General features: G+C 49.2%; 2 protein-coding genes across 2 annotated transcripts in view; one reads left to right on the forward strand and one right to left on the reverse strand.

The window, feature by feature from the left end:
• Positions 1-17,469, forward strand: part of LOC144670193 (putative RNA-binding protein EIF1AD) — a 333,511-nt gene that overhangs the window by 280,677 nt on the left and 35,365 nt on the right. The gene's annotated exons all lie outside the window — the stretch shown is intronic.
• LOC144670491 (barrier-to-autointegration factor A-like) lies at positions 11,000-16,566 on the reverse strand. The gene is made up of 3 exons (XM_078532980.1): positions 16,506-16,566; positions 12,876-13,024; positions 11,000-11,315 (listed from the first exon to the last, which is right to left on the reverse strand). Exons 1-3 carry the CDS (start codon positions 16,549-16,551, stop codon positions 11,169-11,171), a joined length of 342 nt encoding a protein of 113 aa, XP_078389106.1. The 5' UTR covers positions 16,552-16,566; the 3' UTR covers positions 11,000-11,168.

The following is a 17,469-nucleotide window of genomic DNA, read 5'->3' on the forward strand; positions in this document are numbered from 1 at the left end:
CCTGTGAGTGTTTGATGGGGACGTTGTAGAGGGAGCTTTACTCTGTATCTAACCCCGTGCTGTAGCTGCCATGGGGATGTTTGATGGGGACGGTATAGAGGGAGCTTTACTCTGTATCTAACCCCGTGCTGTACCTGCCCTGGGAGCGTTTGATGGGGACAGTGTAGAGGGAACTTTACTCTGTTTCTAACCCCGTGCTGTACCTGTCCTGGGAGTGCTTGATGGGGACAGTGTAGAGGGAACTTTACTCTGTATCTAACCCCGTGCTGTACCTGTCCTGTGAGAGTTTGATGGGGACAGTGTAGAGGGAGCTTTACTCTGTATCTAACCCCGTGCTGTAGCTGCCCAGGGGATGTTTGATGGGGACAGTGTAGAGGGAGCTTTACTCTGTATCTAACCCCGTGCTGTACCTGTCCTGGGAGCGTTTGATGGGGACGGTGTAGAGGGAACTTTACTCTGTATCTAACCCCGTGCTGTACCTGTCCTGGGAGTACTTGATGGGGACAGCGTAGAGGGAGCTTTACTCTGTATCTAACCCCGTGCTGTACCTGTCCTGGGAGTGTTTGATGGGGACAGTGTAGAGGGAGTTTTACTCTTATCTAACCCCGTGCTGTACCTGTCCTGGGAGTGTTTGATGGGGACAGTGTAGAGGGAGCTTTACTCTGTATCTAACCCCGTGTTGTACCAGTCCTGGAGTGTTTGATGGGGACAGTGTAGAGGGAGTTTTACTCTCTATCTAACCCCGTGCTGTACCTGTCCTGGGAGTGTTTGATGGGGACAGTGTAGAGGGAGCTTTACTCTGTATCTAACCCCGTGCTGTACCTGCCCTGGGAGTGTTTGATGGGGACAGTGTAGAGGGAGCTTTACTCTGTATCTAACCCCGTGCTGTACCTGTCCTGGGAGTGTTTGATGGGGACAGTGTAGAGGGAGCTTTACTCTGTATCTAACCCCGTGCTGTACCTGTCCTGGGAGTACTTGATGGGGACAGTGTAGAGGGAGCTTTACTCTGTATCTAACCCCGTGCTGTACCTGTCCTGGGAGTGTTTGATGGGGACAGTGTAGAGGGAGTTTTACTCTGTATCTAACCCCGTGCTGTACCTGTCCTGGGAGTGTTTGATGGGGACAGTGTAGAGGGAGCTTTACTCTGTATCTAACCCCGTGTTGTACCTGTCCTGGGAGTGTTTGATGGGGACAGTGTAGAGGGAGTTTTACTCTGTATCTAACCCTGTGCTGTACCTGTCCTGGAGTGTTTGATGGGGACAGTGTAGAGGGAGCTTTACTCTGTATCTAACCCTGTGCTGTACCTGTCCTGGGAGTGTTTGATGGGGACAGTGTAGAGGGAGCTTTACTCTGTATCTAACCCCGTGCTGTACCTGCCCTGGGAGTGTTTGATGGGGACAGTGTAGAGGGAGCTTTACTCTGTATCTAACCCCGTGCTATACCTGTCCTGGGAGTGTTTGATGGGGACAGTGTAGGGGCAGTGGTGATGAGAAGGGGGGAGCTAATCTTGTGGGTTATTTGCCTCCAGGAAACAGTGCATCGAGCAACAATTCGATTTCCTGAAGTACCTGGTAGCATCTGTGCCGGATATGCAGGGAGACAATGAGGACAACCACGTGGAAGAGGACAAGAGTTCTCAACGATAGTTACTGAGACAATAATAGCCAGGTATTAACCAGCAACATTCTCCAAGGGGGTTGTGGGGTGAGGGGAGTGCCCACAACATTCGCTAAATCCCTAATTAAACCCCCCCCAAGATTGGTAACTGCACTTCAGGTGAGCCTAAATGATTCTGCAGCCATTATTACGTGACCGAGGCCCTTCTCACAGTGTCCTAGAATTGTACAGCAGTACGGGAGGAGGCCATTTGGCCCATTGTGCCTTTGCTGGCTCTTTGAAAGAGCTCTCCCATTCATCCCACACCGTCGCCTGTTGCTTTTCCAGTTGTCAACCGTGGCTCAAGTGGGTAGTATTCTTGCCTCCAATCGGAAGGTTGTGGGTCCTAGATACAGTCCTACTCCAGGCTGACACTCTAGGGCAGTACTGAGAGTGCTGCACTGTGACAGGTGCTGTCTTTCAGATGAGATGTTTTCAGATGAGATGTTAAACTGAGGCCCTGTCTGCCCTCTCTGGTGGATGTAAAAGATCCCCTGTTGCTCTTTCCCCTTAGTCTTTTCAAGTGCTTATCTAATTCTCTCTTGACAGTCACTGTTGAATCTGCTTGTGGGCAGGGCATTCCAGATTACAACAATGTGCTGCTGTTTTGGGCTGTCTGCATGGTTTATGCTCGCCGCCCTTGTTTAATTATCTAGCTCGATGAGGTTTCACTTTGAGTGTCTTGGAGATGGTCAGCATTTAGTTTTCCTTGAAACTATTTATTTAGAAATATTGACATCCAAGACCTTGTGGTAAGTACATTGTTCTCTGGACACAGACTGTTCTGTGACTTGCTCCCTTGGAGCCTCTTGATTCCCTCCCGAACATCATGTTTACATCATCGTTAACATAATTAAAGACATAGAAAATAGGAGCAGGAGTAGGTCATTCCGTCCTTCTAGCCTGCCCTGCTGTTCAATATGATCATGGCTGATCCTCTATCTCAACGCCGTACTCCCACTCTCTCCCCACACCCCTCGATGCCTTTGGAGTCCAGAAATCTATTTCCTTCTTGAATATATTCAGTGACTTGGCCTCCACACCCTCCTGTGGCAGAGAATTCCACAGCTTCACCACCCTCTGAGTGAAGAAGTTTCTCCTCACTCTCAGTCCTAAATGGCCTACCCTATCCTGAGACTGTGATCCCTTGTTCTAGACCCCCTCCCCCAGCCACAGGAAACATCTTCCCTGCATCCAGTCGCTTGTCACTGGACTAGTAATCCAGGGACCTGGGTTGAAATCCTGCCACGGCTGATGGTAGTATTTGAATTCAATAAAAAAAAATCTGGAATCAGAAGTCTAATGATGACCATGAAACCATTGCCGATTGTTCTAAAAAAAAAACAAAACCATCTAATTCATTAATGTCCTTACCTGGTCTGGCCTACATGTGACTCCAGACTCACAGCAATGTGGTTGACTCTTCAATAGCCTCTGAACAAGGGCAGTTAGGGATGGGCAATAAATACTGGCCTAGCCAGCAACGCCTACATCCCATGAATAAATTAATTAAATTAGTCTGTCTTGCCCTGTCAGAATTTATACGTTTCATTCTTCTAAACCCCAGTGAATACAGGGCCTAGTCAATCCAATCTCCCCCTCATACAACAACCCTGCCATCCCAGGAATCAGTCTGGTGAACCTTCGCTGCACTCCCTCTGTGGCAAGTATATCCTTTCTTAGGTAAGGAGACTAAAACTGTACACAATCCTCCAGGTGTGGTCTCACCAAGGCCCTGTACAGCTGCACTAAGACATCCGTGCTCAAGTCCTCTCGCAGTGAAGGCCAACACACCTTTTACTTCTTAACTGCTTGCTGCACTCTGCATGCTTGCTTTCAGTGATTGGTGTACAAGGACACCCAGGTCCCTTTGTACAACAACATTTCCCAATCTATCACCACTTAGTACTCTGTCATACTGTTTTTCCTACCAAGGTGGATAACTTCACATATCCATGTTATACTGCATCTGCCATGTATTTGCCCACACAACTTGTCTGAATCACCTTGAAGCCTCTGAACATCCTCCTCACCACTCACGTTCCCACCACGTTTGGTGCCATCAGCAAATTTGAAAATATTACATTTGGTTCCCTCATCCAAATCATCGATGTATATTGCGAATAGCTGGGGCCCAAGCACTGATCACTGCAATACCCCACTAGTCACTGCCTGCCATTTTGAAAAAGATCTATTTATTCCTACCCTGTTTCCTGTCAGCTAACCAATTTTCAGTCCATGCCAATATATTACCCACAATCCCATGTGCTTTAATTTTGCACACTAATCTCTTGTGAGGGACTTTAGCAAAAGCTTTCTGAAAATCCAAATACGCCACATCCACTGTTTCTCCCTTATCTATCCTATCACAGAATCTTAACGGCACAGAAGGAGACCATTCGGCCCATTATGTCTGCATCGGCTCTCCAAATGAGCATTATGACCGAGTGCCATTGCCCTGCCTTTTCCCCGTACCCTTGCACATTGCTTCTATTAAAATAATCATCTAATGCCCTCTTGAATGCCTAGATTGAACCTGCCTCCACCACACTTCCAGGCAGTGCATTCCAGACCCGAGCCACTTGTCATGTAGAAAAGTTTTTTCTCATGTCACACTTGCTTCTTTTGCAAATCACTTTAAATCTGTGCTCTTTCGTTCTTGATCCTTTTACGAGTGGGAACAGCTTTGCCCTATTTACTCTGTCCAGCCCCCCCATGATTTTGAACATCTCTAACAAATCTCCTCTCAGCCGCCTTCTCTCCAAGGAGAACAGCCCCAACTTCTCCAATCTATCCTCATAGCTGAAGTTTCTCATCCCTGGAACCATTCTTGTGAACCTCTTCTGCACTCTCTCCAATGTGTTCACATCTTTCCTATAATATGGTGCCCAGAACTGTACACAATATTCCAGCTGAGGTCTAATGAGTGTCTTATATAATTTCAACATAACCTCCCTGCTCTTGTACTCTATGCCCCTATTAATAAAGCCCAGGATACTATATGCTTTATTAACTGCTCTCCCCACCTGTCCTGCCACCTTCAATGATCTCTGCACATATACACCCAAGTCTTTCTGCTCCTGCACCCCCTTCAAAATTTCACCCCTTGTTTTGTATTGTCTGTCCATGTTCTTCCTGCCAAAATGCATCACCACACACTTCTCCGCATTGAACTTCATCTGCCACCTATCTGCCCACTCCACCGACTTGTCTATGTCCTCTTGAAGTTCCACACCATCCTCCTCGCAGTTCACAACACTCCCAAGCTTCGTATCATCCGCAAACTTTGAAACTGTCCCCTGCACACCAAGATCTAGATCGTCAGTATATATCAGGAAAAGCAAGGGTCCCAATACCAACCCCTGGGGAACTCCACTACAAACCTTCTAGCCCGAAAAATACCCATTGGCCATTACTCTCTGCTTCCTATTTTTCAGCCAATTTTGTATCCAAGTTTCTACTGTCCCTTTTATTCCATGAACAATAACTTCTCTCACAAGGCGGTTGTGCAGCACTATGTCAAATGCCTTTTGAAAGTCTATATACACCACATTAACAGCATTACCCTCATCGACCTTTTCTGTTACCTCTTCAAAAAACTCCAGCAGGTTAGTTAAACACGATTTCCTCTATAGAAATCCATGCTGGCTCTTCCTTATCAACCCATATTTTTCCACGTGACTACTAATTCTATCCTGAATAATTGTTTCTAGAATCTTGCCCACCATTGAAGTTAAACTGACTGGTCTGTATGGCTGGGCCTATCCTTAGCCTTTTTTGAACAAGGACGTAATGTTTGCAATTCTTCGGTCCTCTGGCAGCTCCCCTGAGTCTAGGGAAGACTGAAATATGGCCAGTGCCCCTGTGATTTCTACTTTCGCCTCCTTCAATATCCTTGGATGCATCTCATCAGGTCCGAGTGCCTTGTCAACTTTAAGCACTGACAGTCTGTTCAACACTCCCTCCTGATCAATTTTGAACCCTTCTAGTGATAGAGTTTCCTCGTCTGTCACCATGGCCTGGGTAGCATCTGCCTCCTTGGTAAAGACGGATGCAAAGTATTAATTTAATACCTCAGCCATGATCCCTTCATCCATGTGTAAATTTCCCTTCAGGTCCCATTGGCCCTACTCCTCCTTTTACCACCATTTTACTATTTATATGCCTATAGAACACTTTGGGATTCTCCTTTATGTTGGCTGCCAGTCTTTTCTCATAATCCCTCTTCGCTCCTCTAGTATGCTTCACCTCCCCTCTGAACCTTCTGTATCCCTCTTGGTTCTCAATTGTATTTTCTACCTGACACCTGTCTTAAGCGCACTTTTTCTTCTTTATCTTAATTTCAATCTCCTCTTTCATCCAGGGAGCTCTGCATTTGTTTGCTCTACCTTCCCCTTTTGCTGGAATATGCCTTGACTGTGCCTGAACCAATTCTTTTTTGAAGGTAGCCTAATGTTCAGCTACAGTTTTTCCTGCCAATCTTTCTTTCCAGCCTATCTGGCCCAGCTCCGTTCTTGCCCCATTGAAGTCGGCTCTTGTCCAGTTAATTATTCTTACTCTGGATTGCCTATTGTCCTTTTCTATCATCATCCTAAAACATACAATACAATGATCACTGTCTCCTAAATGTTCCCCCACTGACACTTGATCGACTTGGTCTGTCTCATTTCAAAGAACCAAGTCCAACAGTGTGTCTTTTCTTATTGGATTGGACACATACTGCTGTAGAAAATTCTCCTGAACAAATTCTAGTAACTTTTGACCCCCTCCGCCCTTTACACTACCACTGTCCCAGTCTACATTTGGGTAATTGAAGTTTCCCATTATAACTACTCAATAATGTCTGCAGCTCTCTGTAATTTCCCTGCAGATTTGTTCTTCTATGTCCTCACTATTTGGCGGTCTATAGACTACACCAAGCAATGTAATTGCACCCTTCTCGTTCCTTAGCTCTAGCCAAATTGATTCTGTCCTTGAACCCTCTGGGACATCTTCTTTCTCCAGCACTGCAACACTCTTCTTAACCAATACTGCCACCCCTCCTCCTTTCCTATCTCTTCTGAACACCTTGTACCCGGGAATATTTAGCAACCAGTTCTGCCCTTCCTTGAGCCAAGTCTCTGTTATGGCCACAACATCATATTTCCACGTGGCAATCTGTGCCCGTAACCCCTCAATCTTATTTACTATACTCCATGCATTCACGCACTTGCATAGTAACCCGGATTTAGATTATTTTCTCCCTTACCCCAACTTTACCTATTAACTTACTATTCTCTATACTAGTGCTATCTGCCCCACCCAGTATTTTGTGCAGCCTGGTATTTCCCTCTAATATTTATTCTTGGTTCCCACACCTCTGCCGAGTTATCTTTAAACCCTCCCAACAGCACTAGCTAGTTACATCCTCAAAAAACTCCAGCAGGTTTGTCAAACATGATTTCCTTTTCATAAATCCATGTTGACTTTGTCTAATCCCGTCGCTATTTGCTAAGTGCCCTGTTATCGCATCCTTTATAATAGACTCTAGCATTCTCCATACTACTGATGTCAGACTAACCAGTCTGTAATTTCCTTTCTCCCTCTCTCCTTTTAAATAGTGGGGTTACATCCAATCTGTTGGGACTGTTACTTCTCCAAATAAAATACTATCTCCTAATCTGGTTCTTTTGTCAATTATTTTAAATTTGTGTCCTCTGGTTGCTGTCCCTCCTGCCAGTGGAATCAACTCCTCCTCATTTACTCCATCAGGATCCCTCCAGATGGAGTAAATAAGGAGGGGAGGGGTGGGGGGAAGGAGGGTGGAGAAGGGGGGTGGGGTCTGGGGCAGAGGAAGAAGTGGGGGAGGGTGGAGAAGGGGTGGGGGCTGGGGCAGAGGGAGGGTGAGGGGTGGGGGGTGGGGGCTGGGGCAGAGGGAGGGGAAGGGGTGGGGGCTGGGGCAGAGGGAGGGTGAGGGGTGGGGGGTGGGGGCTGGGGCAGAGGGAGGGGAAGGGGTGGGGGCTGGGGCAGAGGGAGGGGAAGGGGTGGGGGCAGAGGGAGGGGAAGGGGTGGGGGCAGAGGGAGGGGAAGGGGTGGGGGCAGAGGGAGGGGAAGGGGTGGGGGCAGAGGGAGGGGAAGGGGTGGGGGCAGAGGGAGGGGTGGGGGTGGGGGCAGAGGTGGGGGTGGGGGCAGAAGGAGGGGAAGGGGTGGGGGCAGAGGGAGGGGAAGGGGTGGGGGCAGAGGGAGGGGTGGGGGTGGGGGCAGAAGGAGGGGAAGGGGTGGGGGCAGAGGGAGGGGAAGGGGTGGGGGCAGAGGGAGGGGAAGGGGTGGGGGCAGAGGGAGGGGAAGGGGTGGGGGCAGAGGGAGGGGAAGGGGTGGGGGCAGAGGGAGGGGAAGGGGTGGGGGCAGAGGGAGGGGAAGGGGTGGGGGCAGAGGGAGGGGTGGGGGTGGGGGCAGAAGGAGGGGAAGGGGTGGGGGCAGAGGGAGGGGAAGGGGTGGGGGCAGAGGGAGGGGAAGGGGTGGGGGCTGGGGCAGAGGGAGGGGTGGGGGTGGGGGCAGAGGTGGGGGTGGGGGCAGAAGGAGGGGAAGGGGTGGGGGCAGAGGGAGGGGAGGGAGTGGGGGCAGAGGGAGGGGAAGGGGTGGGGGCAGAGGGAGGGGAAGGGGTGGGGGCAGAGGGTTGGGGGGAGAGGTGGGGGTGGGGAAGGGTGGGGGAGAGGTGGGGGCGGGGAAGGGGTGGGGGCAGAGGGAAGGGAGGGGGTGGGGGCAGAGGATGGGGAAGCGGTGGGGAAGGGGTGGGTGCTGGGGCAGAGAGAGGGGAAGGGGTGGGGGCAGAGGATGGGGAAGCGGTGGGGAAGGGGGTGGGTGTTGGGGCAGAGGGAGGGGAAGGGGGCAGAGGGAGGGGAAGGGGGAGAGAAAGAAGTGGGGGAGAAATAGAGGGGTAGGGAGAGGGGAGAAAGAGAGGGAGGGAGAAGTATATACAGAGAGAGGGGTTTGGAGAGGGGCAAGGGGTGCCCAGAACTAGACCGTGTCAGCAGGCGTGGCACATTGCCTGGGAGACGATGACGTGTAGTGTGATTTGTTTAATGCCGTGTCCTGTTCCCGAGAAATATTTGGAGTGCTCTCCGTGCCTCTGCCAGTGAATTAATTGACTGAAAGTTGGTGAGTGTCCCCTAACAGGTGGTGGCGGGGATGCTGTACTATCTGACAGTGGAGCTGGGGGAGAATCCTCCCTGCAGGAGGTCGACAGGGAGGAATGTCAGGCTCGAGCTGTGTGCCTTCCAGTAGGACCCACGGTACGCCAAGGTGAGAGAAACGGGGAGTGTGGGCCTGGGTGGCATCAGGCACTGAGTATCTTGGCACTTATTCGGGTTGGGCGCAGGGCATTATTACCAGTTTACCATTTCCCTTCAGAGGATAACTTGTTCCTTCAAAGTCTGGGACCGCCCGTGGCTGGGCCCGATGCAAATGCAAGAGGGGGAGCTGCTCACTCTAATACCTCCATCACACTCATGCCCAGGACCGTGCCAGCGCTTCTCTACTGGGATCATAATCACCGTCTCATAGCCACGGGAATTGAGGGATTGCCGGGCCTGGAGAGGCCAACTTGTCCCCTTTTCGCACCCGGCCGTGCGCCCGGGGACACTCCAATTCAAAGTGGACCAACGTCTTGTGACAGTGGTCGGCTCTCAGCCCCCCTCAGCACATGGCTTACTGCAGCCAACATAAACATGCCAGGGATTTTCAATCACTTCCAGCTTTGTTCAGAGCTTCCTGTCAGCAATCAGTCATATTTAGTATAACAAAAGATGGAGCATTTAACTCCTCTCTCTACTACAGGGTGTATTCTCCTTTGAACTCAGTGTTGTTTCCATTGGTGCTCCTTCAGTAACTAGCAGAAACTAAATACATGACTGTTGTATTAATTTACCAAATAAATTTACTTACAGTATTATGAACTATTCTGGTGTTTTGTGTTGTCTCTGTATAAGTCAATTATATTACTCTAATCTGTTCTGCACCAGCCCTGGGAGTGTTTGACGGGGACAGTGTAGAGGGAGCTTTACTCTGTATCTAACCCCGTGCTGTACCTGTCCTGGGAGTGTTTGATGGGGACAGTGTAGAGGGAGCTTTACTCTGTATCTAACTCCGTGCTGTACCTGTCCTGTGAGTGTTTGATGGGGACGGTGTAGAGGGAGCTTTACTCTGTATCTAACTCCATGCTGTACCTGTCCTGGGAGCGTTTGATGGGGACAGTGTAGAGGGAGCTTTACTCTGTATCTAACCCCGTGCTGTACCTGTCCTGGGAGCGTTTGATGGGGACAGTGTAGAGGGAGCTTTGCTCTGTATCTAACCCCGTGCTGTACCTGCCCTGGGAGTGTTTGATGGGGACAGTGTAGAGGGATCTTTACCCTGTATCTAACCCCGTGCTGTACCTGTCCTGGGAGTGTTTGATGGGGACAGTGTAGAGGGATCTTTACCTTGCATCTAAGATGTGATGAGAACAAAAATCTCCGTCTCACGTTTTGAAATTGCATACACTGTACAGCTCAGAAACAGGCCATTCAGCCCATCTGCTCCATGCTGGTGTTACTGCTCCACACAAGCCTTCTCCCACACCCCCCCCTGCCCCCAATCACCATTCCCTTATATTCCTTTCTCCCATGTGTGTTTCTCCAGTTTAAATGTATCGATACTATTCACCTTGACCACTCCCTGTGGGAGCGAGTCCTCCATTCTCCCCACTCTCTGGGTGAAGAAGTTTCTCCTGAATTCCCGGTCGGATTCACTAGTGACTAGCTTGTAATGACGGTCCCCTAGTCCTGGTCTCGCCCACACGTGGAAACATTTTCTCCAAGTCTACCTCATTGAACCAATTCATAATTTTAAAGAGCTTTATCACATCACTGCTCCCACTCTTATCTACTGAGAAGACCCTCATCTCTTTTCAGTCCTTTGCAGGTGAGTTCGAACCTCTCCGTTCTTGTAAATCGGTGCGGCACCCAAAATGTGAAGCGCCCTCATCTAGCCACCTTCCCATCCCTGGAATTTCCTCCACTTGGACAACTCCCCCCCCCAGGGGTTTCTGTGCTCCTCTGATTCCGGCCTCTCGCGCGCGCACCCCGATTTCCATCGCTCCACCATCAGCGGCCGTGCCTTCTGCTGCCTGCGGGTCCTCAGCTCTGGAATTCACTCTCTGCCTCTCTTTTTTTTGAAAACATTGTTATCTCGTTGGACTCCTGTGCAGAATCTGGGACCTTTGAGCCAGAGGCTATAGAAATGCAAGCCATGTTTGTTGTTATAATGCGCAAGATGGAAGCTGGCATGTGGCGCGGTGGCTGGTCGCCTTGGAAACAGACTCATGGCTGCTTGTCCTTCTGGTTTTTATTAATAAATCAGTTATTAAGCACGGCATAAAATCTGAAAGACGCCCTGGTGACCTGGGGCTGCAAAAGATCAATAAATAGTGATTACAGTTTACTAGGAGATTATGACTCTTGAGTTAACTGGGGTCGGAGTTAGGGGGAAGGAGGGCTTTAAAGGAAGGCATCACACCACTCTCTGAGACAGCGGTAACAGTCTTCCGATTGCCTGTTACCCGCGAAGCACACTTGCCTCATCCAGCACTTAAAGGCGACTTTATCCTGCTTCAAGAGTAGGAACTGGCCCAGGACATCTTTAGCCTGAAGATAAGGTCAGAAGGGAGGGATTAAACCAACACAGTCTAATGTTCTGCGCACACACAGACACACAAACACTCCTACTTGCTACAGGTTACCTTTTCTTTTCCCCCCTCTTTTCACAGGATGTGGGCATTGTTGGCAAGGGCAGCCCAATGGCTTGCAAGGCAAGAAAGGGCAGTTAAGAGTCAACCACGTTGCTGTGGGGTCTGGAGTCACATGTAGGCCAGACCAGGTAAGGACGGCAGATTTCTTTCCCCAAAAGGGGCACTAGTGAACCAGATGGGTTTTTACAACAATCGATGATAGCTGTCATTACTGACACTAGCTTTCAATTCCATATTTAATTGATTGAATTTAAATTCCACCAACTGCTGTGGTGGTGGTGGTGGGATTTGAACCCCTGTCCAGAGGGTGTTAGCCTGGGTCGCCAGATTACTAGTCCAGTGACATTACCACTACACCACTGTTTTCCCCCTTAATTTTAATACCATATAATGCAACAGAGCGCGGTGGTGATTGGGAAAGTCACCCGTCCACAGGCTATCTCAGGGGCAAGTCCAGTATGTGCACAGCAAGATTCCGCACACACGAGGGTGATTCGATTGGCCCAGGACACTGGGGAGAACCCAGCCCCTTCCCATTTTCATATATTAAAAAAAAAAATAGCAGCTGTGAGATGTTTTATGTCCACCTGAGAGAGAGCAGATGGGGCCCTGTGTTGACCTCTGCTCTGAAAGATGGCACCTCCGGCAATGCAGGACTCCCTCGGTACTGGCCACCGAGAGCGTCTGTCGGGCGTATTGGCCTGTCCCTTCAACATCGCCGGGAAGGGGGGATTTGCAAAGAGCAAGTTCAATCTCGCCCTGTCAGGCTGTGCAGGACAGGATTAGCAAGGCAAAATGGAATGTTGGTCTTTTTCGCGGAGGTGGGGTGAAGAGTATAAAAGTAGGGAGGTCTTGCTACAACTGCATAGGGCGTTGCTGAGACCACATCTGGAGTACTCCACAGTTTTGGCCTCCTTATTTAAGGAAGGATATAACTGCGTTGGAAGCAGTTCAAAGAAAGTTCACTCAACTGATTCCTGGGATGAAGGGGTTTGTTTTACGATGAAGGATTGAACAGTTGGGCCAAAGCCCATCGGAGTTTAGAAGAATGAGAGGCGACCTTATTGACACACATAAGATCCTGAGGGGACTGGGCGCTGAAAGGATGTTTCCCCTTGCGGGGCACTCTAGAACTAGGGGGTCTCCCATTTAAGACTGAGATGAGAATTTTTTTTCTCTGAGGGTTATCAGTCTGTGGGATTGTCTTCCCCAGAGAGCATCGGAGGCTGGGTCATTGAATTTATTCAAGGCTGAGTTAGATGGATTTATGACTGACGCGGGAGTCAAGGGTTATGGGGGACAGGCAGGAAAGTGGAGTTGTGACCACAACCAGATCAGTCGTGATCTTATCGAATGGCGGAGCAGGCTCGAGGGGCCGAATGGCCCTGCTCCTAAACCTTGTGTTCCTTCCCCCCCCGTGCAACCTGACACCCGGGGCCATTTTGAGGCCTCTCACCTTGGTGAAGCCTTTCTCCTCCAGCCTTCCTCCCAGGACCAGGCCGATACCTGCCAGTTCCTTCACAGACTTCTCCTTCATGGGCTCCACCACGAAGTTCTTGTGCTTCTGTGATGTCGTGTTGGCTGTGGGGCAGATAGGAGGGCGATCTGGAACAGAGAGAGAGAGAGAGAGTGAGACACGCACACAATTGGTGAGAGGAGAGCAGAGGCTGGGGGAAGGGTGCTGAGCTGCATACAACAGCAGCTTCCGTACCAAACCCTTGAGGTCCACTCCTAGAGGGACAAGGGTAGCAGCCACATAAGGATGGCAACAACCCTGGGCTCCCCCTCCAATCCCTGAGCCCAAGTATGGATCATACAACCACAGCGGGAGGCCACTAGGGTTCATTATTCTTGCGCAATTAGTCCCACTTCCGTCTCACTCCCAACCAATTTTCCCCCTTAAAATTTTTATCCAATTCCTTTTTGAAAGTTCCTATTGAATCTGCTTCCTTTCAGGTAGTGCCTTCCAGATCACAACTCAGTGTGTTAAAAAGAACACTTTTCCTCATCCACCCCCTTGCCGGTTTTTTTGCCGATTATCTTCAGTCTGTCCCCCTCTGGTTACCTCTGGGAAACAGTTTCTCCTTATTTACTCTAACAAAAGCCTCAATTAAATCTCCCCCCTTTAACCTTCTCTGCTGTAAGGAGAACAATCCCGGCTTCTCCAGTCTCACCACATTAACTGAAGTCTCTTATTCCTGGTACCATTTCCTGTGAATCCCTGACAGCCTGGACTGGGATCAGAACACAACCCCACCCCCCCCGGCCGACTGCCTCCCTCTTCATCTGTTTCTGTCTCAGTCGGTCCATGTAGTTGTAGATCTCAGTGAGACACTGGACGAAGCAGACGCTCACTGAACCATAACTGCAGGGCAGAAGGCTTTAAGGTCACTGACATCAGGCAACAGTTAATGTTGAGAGGGAGATAGAGATCGTGAAAAATGATGATGAGAGACAGAAAGACAAAGATAGACGAGGAAAAGGGAAAGACACAGATGGTGAGAGACAGAAAGACAGTAGGAGAGACAGACAGTGAGAGACAAAAAAAAACAATAGACAAGAGGGAGAGAGACACATGGTGAGAGATAGATAGATGAGATGGAAAGAAATAGAGAGACACAGACAGTGAGACACAAAGACAGTGAGCGAGACAAAAAAGACAGAGATAGACAAGAAGGAAAGACACAGATGGTGAGAGACAGACAGCGAGAGAATTAGATAAGAGGGAGAGAGACTGATGGTGAGGGACAGAAAGACAGAGCTAGACAAGAGGAAAAGAGAAAGACAGAGTCAGGTGAGAAACAGAAAGGCAGTGAAGAGACAAAAAGACTGAGAGAGATCGACAGGGAGAGAGAGAGACAGATGGTGAGAGACAGAAAGACTGAGAGATAGACAAGAGGAAAAGATAGAGAGACAGATGGTGAGACAGAAAGACAGTGAGAGACACCAGAAGACAGAGAGATAGACAAGAGGGAGAGAGACAGACAGTGAGAGAGACAAAAAAGAGAGATAGACAAGAGGGAGAGAGACACATGGTGAGAGTGAAATAGAGAGATAGACGAGAGGCAAAGAGAAAGACAGAGAGAGGGACAGACAGTGAGACACAGAAAGACAGTGAGAGAAACAGAAAAGACAGAGAGATAGACAAGAGGGAGAGAGAGACACATGGTGAGAGACAGAAAGACAAATGAGAGATAAAAGAGAAAGACAGAGACACAGACGGTGAAAGAGACATAGAAGATTAAAGGGACAGATAGACACAAAGCGGGAGAGAGACAGAGCAAACAGTAAGAGATGGGGATCAAGACACTATCTCCCACCACAACCATGCAAAAGTAAATCTGTGATGCAGTTATGGAGAAAAGACACCATTGCACAAATAACATATGGATTGTGAGACAGCCCAATCCCCGGAAAAAAAACTCATAAAGCTTTGTAAATAACTGAGAATTTAATAAACTCAACCTGACAACATGTGATCTATGGACTTCAATGCAACATGCAGGGCATAGTAGATCTTTCATTTCTGTTCTATTAATTAAGGAGACCGGCATTCTGCAACGTATTGTAGTTATTTCTATACTGAATATTCATAATTCTGCAATCTTCTTATTACTTTGTACTTTATTTTTATTTTAATGTTTGTCTATCACTGCATTATGAATTTGACCATTGATTTCATTTGTATCATCACAATTTGGCACCTGCTGCCTTGATGATTTTACAATAAACCAACTACCCTATCTATCGAACTGTCTGTCTGTCTATCTATCTATCGATCTATTTATCTATCCATCCAAGAGAGAGAGACACAGAGATTGAGAAAGTAAGAGAGTGAGCAATGCAAAGAAAAAGATAGTGTGTGAGACAGTCGTGGACAGAGTTAGAGAGAGCAAGGCAGTGAGTGAATGAGAAAGAAGGCTGGACCAAATGAGGGAGAGCGAAATAAAGAGACAGAGAGTTAAAGAGGGAGAGAGAGAGAGAAAGAGAACTAGGCGAGACTAAAAATGGGCGAGAGAGGAACACTGAAAAATGGAAATAGAATGAGTGTAGCAGAATGAGACAGTTAAGAGGGAGAGAATGGAGCAATGAAGAGTTCTTTGGCATGAGCATCAAGATTCGCCCCTGTCAGTAAAGGTGAGAGACAGTGAGTGATCACACCATAGAAGAGGACAGGAACTGAGGGTAAGAGAGGGAGAGGGTTGCAGGGAGGGAGAGTGGGATCGTAGTGAGTGATAGACAGAGGGACACAGTGGGGAGAGACAAAGCGATAAATCGACTTGTGTCAACCAACACGATCCAGGTCTTTGACAATCTCCCTCCATTTCTCCATTCTCTCCACCTCTTTCACTCTCCCACTCCCTTCTTCTGTCACTCTTTATCTCCGTTGTTCTCCCAGTCTCTTTCACATTTGTTTCCTCTCTCTCTCTCTGCCTCTGATTCTCAGTCCCTCTCCCTTGTTGGTCTTTTTTCATTCTCTTCCACTCCCTCCCCCTTGCGATCAAATAACGCTCCAAATTGTTTTGAAGCTGGTGCGACCATCAATTTGCAATCGGTTTTGGGGGAACCTTAAACACAGCACGAGCAGCAGTGAAGGAGGGCACAGCAAATCTAAGAGCCCAGGACAGGAGGAGGAGTGGGGGGAGAGTGCAAAATCAGCCTGGCTCCCTGCTTCTCTTCACCATCTGAAGACTCCTGCAGGAACGTCTAATCAGGCTCAGCTGAAATCGTAAGCCATGGGGACAGTGTAGAGGGAGCTTTACTCTGTATCTAACCCCGTGCTGTACCTGTCCTGGGAGTGTTTGATGGGGAGTGTAGAGGGAGCTTTACTCTGTATTTAACCCCGTGCGGTACCTGTCCTGGGAGTGTTTGATGGGGACAGTGTGGAGGGAGCTTTACTCTGTATCTAACCCCGTGCTGTACCTGTCCTGGGAGTGTTTGATGGGGACAGTGTAGAGGGAGCTTTACTCTGTATCTAACCCCGTGCTGTACCTGTCCTGGGAGTGTTTGATGGGCAGAGTGTAGAGAGAGTTTTACTCTATGTCTACCATGGAAGATTTCTCCCCTTCCTTGAACACCCTCTCACCTTTATCCATATTGAAGTCAGTGACAGCAGTTGTTCGCAATTCCATCCCTGCTCACCAGTGGGCTGCACAAACCGCTGTAGCTTGGTCCTCTTTGTAGGCAAAGTCCACGGTCTCTGCCAGTTGCTGGGGTCAGTGAGGTGTTGCCAGCGAGGAGGGGGGGGTGCCCAGTGACAGTGGGGTCAGCCTTTATGGTGTCAGCATCACATGGACCGACCAGCAGGGACAGCTAACTGTGCCCATTGTGACCTGCTGGATCACCTGTCCTGTATATGTATGTGGTGGGGGAGGGGGCGTGATACTGATGCATTGACAAGGATGTGGGCACACATTCCTGCGCGCCCCCCCCCCAAAAAATCTGTGCTGGAGCAGGAGGAGGCCATTCAGCCCCTCGAGCTTACTTCCCCCATTCAACAAGATCATGGCTGATCTTCAACCCCGGCCGTACTTTGATGCCCAATCCCCACAGCCCTCGGTTCCCTCAGTGCAGAAAACTCCATCAAACCCATTCTTGAGCACACGACTGAGCTACTGCAGCTCTCTGGGGTAGAGAATTCCAAAGATTCACCAACCCTCCAAGTGAGACAATGAACCCTAGTTCTAGAACGACCCAGGTCAGGTGGAAACAGCCTCTTGGCATCTACCCTGCCAAGCCCTCAGGGAATTAGATCATTTTTCATTCGGCTAAATCCTAGAGACCAAGTAGGCATGGCAGATTCAATCTCATGGGACCCACTTGCTCACCCCAGCAAACAGCCTAGTGAACCCTCATTGCACCCTCTTTAAGGACAGTATGGGCATCTCCCTGGGTTTTGGAGACCAGAATTGTATGCACATTTTTACCTATAGAAGAGTCACTACTACCCTTACCCCCCTCTCAAGACTCCAGCTACAGCACCACCTATCTGAGCCTCCAGCAGCAGCTCTATCACCTGCGAGCCTCTGGAAATCAATGTGAACAAATGC

The sequence above is a fragment of the Cetorhinus maximus genome, chromosome 31 (assembly GCF_964194155.1).
Source record: "Cetorhinus maximus chromosome 31, sCetMax3.hap1.1, whole genome shotgun sequence".
In the NCBI taxonomy this organism is placed as follows: Eukaryota; Metazoa; Chordata; class Chondrichthyes; order Lamniformes; family Cetorhinidae; genus Cetorhinus; species Cetorhinus maximus.